This window comes from Gossypium arboreum, chromosome 7 (genome assembly GCF_025698485.1).
Source record: "Gossypium arboreum isolate Shixiya-1 chromosome 7, ASM2569848v2, whole genome shotgun sequence".
Classification (NCBI taxonomy): domain Eukaryota; kingdom Viridiplantae; phylum Streptophyta; class Magnoliopsida; order Malvales; family Malvaceae; genus Gossypium; species Gossypium arboreum.
Genome location: NC_069076.1, coordinates 759,146 through 764,074, shown reverse-complemented (window position 1 = coordinate 764,074; position 4,929 = coordinate 759,146). Strand labels below are relative to the sequence as shown.

General features: G+C 29.8%; 1 protein-coding gene across 1 annotated transcript; it reads right to left on the bottom strand.

Annotated features, from left to right (window-relative positions):
- Window positions 1–1,051: 1,051 nt before the first annotated feature.
- Window positions 1,052–3,625, bottom strand: LOC108484287 (esterase). The gene is given in 6 exon segments (XM_017788022.2): window positions 1,052–1,761; window positions 1,869–2,133; window positions 2,235–2,404; window positions 2,584–2,796; window positions 3,300–3,347; window positions 3,350–3,625. Coding segments are annotated over 6 exon segments (1,149 nt in total). The 5' UTR covers window positions 3,546–3,625; the 3' UTR covers window positions 1,052–1,504.
- Window positions 3,626–4,929: the final 1,304 nt, after the last annotated feature.

Sequence of the window (4,929 nt, the reverse complement as noted above, 5' to 3'; positions counted from 1 at the left end):
TAGCATTGTAATTGAATTGATTTGGTGTATGAATTGTGGTGCTAAGGGATGGCATATTGGTCAGGCACCTAAGTTGATTGATTTGGCATGTTTTAGATGTGTTTGATTGTGTTTTAATGTGTGAAAGTGTTTGGAAATGATTTGTCTTGGTGAGTAAGAAAGGGTTGTTGAATTGGCTTGCATTAGGGGTTATTTTGATAGCACACAATCTGGGATGTGGGTTTTAAGTGTTTCATTTTAAATTTTAAGTGCATGTTGGTCCACACAGCCACAGAGAGTTACATAGCCTGGCAACACGCCGTGTGACCTTATTTCGAATAAACACACGGTTTGGCATACAGCTTGCGACATGACTGTGTATTTTGAATACTCATACGGGTGGGTACACAGGTTGGGACATGACCGTATAATTCATACTTCGAATCCTACACGGTTAGCCATATGGCCTAGGCCTTGTTACACGGCCGTGTGACCCCTATTTCCAAAATTTTCATATTTTTTCTAAAACTTTTTGTTTCATTTCAAATTAGTCCCTGATTGTTCCCAAACTATTTTTTAGGCCCCATAGGCTCGGTTTAAGGCCCATAAAGGTATTTATGCTATGAATGAATATTAGAATTGAATGTTAATGTTTTAAATTGATTAATTGTTCTATGTGATGTTAATTGTTTCAATTTGTACTGTAATATTCTGTAACCTTAATCTGGCGACTGAGATGGGTTAGGGATGTTACATGATTATTATTGACAAAAAGTTATGATTATTCGAATAAATATCTTTTGAATAGTTATCATTATTGTAAGAAAACTATTGGATAGTTATGCATGTCTAAAGAGACATGAAAACTCTTATAAATAGGAGTTAGATTTCATCTAGATCACATACTAAAGACAACTTCCATTCTATTCTTCATATTTTGGTATTATCATATTGTTGAGTGCTTAAATAAAGTGGAATGTTACATGCCTTTAAATCTTCAATGAATTTATCTTAATATTATTTTTAACTCCACATACAAACACTATCAAGTCCTAATTAAGAGAAAGCATAGTTTTTGAAGGATTCACATGTTTTATTGATGACTTGGAGATGAATGAGGAGTAATTTAAGATGGTATGACCAAACATTAGTTCACACATTCTTTCTTTTGATTTTATGATTGCAATACATGTTTCATTCTAAAGAAACAAACACTAATTTTCTTTGTTTCAGTTTTTTTTTTAACAATCTCATTATAGGTTTTGATCATATCTGCTCTTTTTTACACAATACCTAGAACTACCCATAGCTCCTCCCTAACCCATAAATAGGAGGATAATGCACTTCAGCGCACTCAAATCCACATCCTCCTATATTGACAACGATATCCATGCCAGTCGAGCTAAAACTCGATCGGCTTTTTTATTTCAATTTTACCAATGCAGTTTAGTGTTTCCTCCTTGGTTATGATAAATCATCTCTTTTTCACCAAAAAAAAAAAACCAAACAAAACCCCAGATGATGTTTATCTAGGGCGGCATGCCAATTTCAAAGGAATAGGTGGATTTGAGAAATCTCCAGATGACACAAGATCAAAAGCAAACTTATTTGCAGCTTCAGTGAAATGAACTCCATCCCAACTCACTCGAACTAATGGGTCTTTACATGATCCCACCATAATGTTTTTGCCATTAACACTAATTGTTCCTCCACATGTTGCATCCCTGCCATAGTTGTACTTCCCTCCATAACCACAACAAGCAACAAGAGGACGTTCAAATCCTACAAGCATTCAAAAAAAAATTTATGCTGGTCATATTGATTGGCACATAAGAATTTTAAGTTAAAATAAAATAGTAATAATATCGCATCTTTTGGTATTTTGTTACCATTTTTGGTCGGGTGAGTATATAAAGAGTATATAGCAGAGTAGAGGTCTGCATAAACAATTGTAGCCAAAGGAAACTCAATCCTAAGTCGAGCCAATGCATTCTTCAACTCAGCATTGAAACGTTGAGCTAATTGATTATACGGCTTTGCACAACCGACAGAGTCCTTTTTAGCTGATGGAAAACTAGTTAGAATCTGTGGAAAGCAACCGATTGGCCTTGTGTTGTAAACCCAAAATGACCTTGCTCCTAAACTATATAGATTCTGCAATGCATGAATAAAATCATTGAACCGTTTTAGTTTAATATGACAAACCAAATAATTAATGGTGACATTTTTGTTGTTTTTTTTTTAATTAAGGAAACCTTGATATTGTCTGAGAAGTGGTTGACTATATCAGGGATGGCAGCGATAACTTGCACTATGCTCATGTTAAGGAAGAGACTTTGCGTGAGATCATTTTGGCCGATGTCGAAAGTGTATAATGCCTTGGCAAAAGTTTCCTCCCTTGGCATTAGACTTGCATATATTTCTCCTACACAAAATAAAAAATGAAATTAAAGATGACAACTAGTAAAATATTTGTATTTTTTGTTAGAGAAAAAATATTTGCAATTTCTATATTAGCTAATTCCACATTTACATTAAATTCAAATCCATTTATTATGCTAAATTACAGTGATATATGTAATATGTAGGTGAAAAATTACTTACCTTGTCTTCTAATAATTTGGGATCTATTTTTGAACTGAGCAAATTGTGAATATTGTAAAGATAGGTAGAATGGACTCGCCTGGCCTTGGGGGATAACATCAGCCGTTGGTAATCTTATGGTGGAAGACACCGTTGCAAAATTCGCACCATGTGAGAAATTGGTTGCCAGTGAATTCAAGTAAGAGCTTAAGAATGGCAAACCCAAACTCTCAGCTGTTCACAATAATAGTCATTAACATAAATTAAATTAAATTAAACTTGCTCATAATTAATGAGGGAAAAAACTTTTAACCAAACTTTGAAATTTATAAGATAAATTATATTGTAGTAATTGAATTATTTATTTTCAATACATAAGATAATATTTATTTTAAAACAAATCCAAAAATAATATTTATTTACATAAGATAATATTTGTTTTGAAGCAAACTCAAAAATAATATTTATTTTCATTCAAAAATATTTTAAAACATGAATTTAACCTTAATTCAATTGGCACAATTATCGTAACAACAATAAGTAGAACTTAAATTCAGACATATTTAAATGTGAAATATCCTCTAATTTACGAGGAATCATGACTAGCTATAAGAATTGTATAAAATTTATTTTAAAGTATATTTTATTAATAAATGATAAAATTAATAAATAATAAGTATAATATACTTGTTAGTATTTTTAATAAAAAAGTATGAAAAAGATAATTAATTAAGTACCGGTGAAATCAACGATGAGTCGTCCATCACATACTCTTCCAGACGGCATTCCAAAAAGGTGTCTCCATTAGGAGGCTTAGGTTGAATGAAGGCGGCAGCGAAGCCACCAGTATCGGAATTAGAGGCACCAAAATTAAAAATCGCCGGAAAAGGACAACTTTCCGAAGAGAAAACGCGACTGAAACCAGTAGTAGAACCATATAAAAGAACAGAAAGAAAAATGAAAATGGTCCTGGTAGGATCCATGAAGGGATGTTAGAAATAAACACAAGAGCTAGTGGTATATAACAGATTTCTTCATCATAAAAAAACAAAAAATAGATGTAAAAGTATATATAAATCCATTTATTAGTTGAAATTTTCAAGATTTGTGAATTTAATTTTATAAATTAATACACACGTATTTTTTGTTTTCTATTTTGAAAGATAAGACTTACGTGTAATTAATGATAATTTTAATATGTAACTTTTACTATTAATTTTAATTTTAATTAATTTATCATGAATTAGAAATTAATTATCGAATAATTATATATTTGATTTAATAAGGAACAATTGTTGCTTATAAATATTAAATATAAAATTCAACAAGAAATTTTTAAACTATCTGCTCCTAATTTAATTTTCACCAAACCATGGGTAGTTGAGATATCAATCTCATAATATTTTTTAATATGATTTTTGAATTATTAAAATATTAATTACTTAAAAATTATATAAATACATGAAATTATATTTTTATAAGAGAAAGGGTAGAGATTATCTAAAGATTAAACCCCAAATAATTTAATTTCAATAAAAATCCCACCTGTATATCATCACCTCATTTAACATAAAATCCAATAGATGTTGAATCATTCAAGGAAGCAAGTGTTATTTAAATAACTATTTTTGGATGGAGTGTAGAAGTGTATAATGTAAGTATATTATTTACGAGTGAGCAAAACTCAATTTAAGTAAGAAATGTCGGAAAAAAATTGGATTTCGAATTCATCAAATTGAGTTATTTAAATAAATAATTTGAGTTTCGAGTTTGAGTTTACATTTCAAATAATTCAAACAGTTCGAATAATAACTTAGTGTAAATATTCTTTTGGTACCTATTAATTTTAAAAATGAGAAAATTGGTCTCTCTCAACAAAAACTAAAAAAAAAATCTAAATAAATTTCAAATTTCTAAATATTTATAAAAATTCTAAAATTTATATATTTTAAAGTTATCCCCAAGTTTGCATTACCATTAAACTAAAATTTTGTATAAAATTAGAAACTCCTTTTTTGTATTCTAACTAAATTTAGAAGGAAAAGTGTGCTATTCTTTCTCTCGTGTTACCCTCATAAGATATCCTTAATCTCTTTAGGGTAAATATGTTCTCTCAATATGATCATATTTTATCTCATGGTAATCATTACATCTTCTTTTATTAACAATCAATTACTATCATATAATTAATAAGTCATTTGTCACAAAGACAAACAACCTATGGCCACGTTTATTTTTCATCTACCATGTAATGTCAATGAAAGGTTATTATTTACCCATTTTTTGGACTATAAATTTCATTATTGTAAATGATGCTACATACTGTAGAACTCGTATACCTAGCGCACAAACTTTTTGTTCCTTATA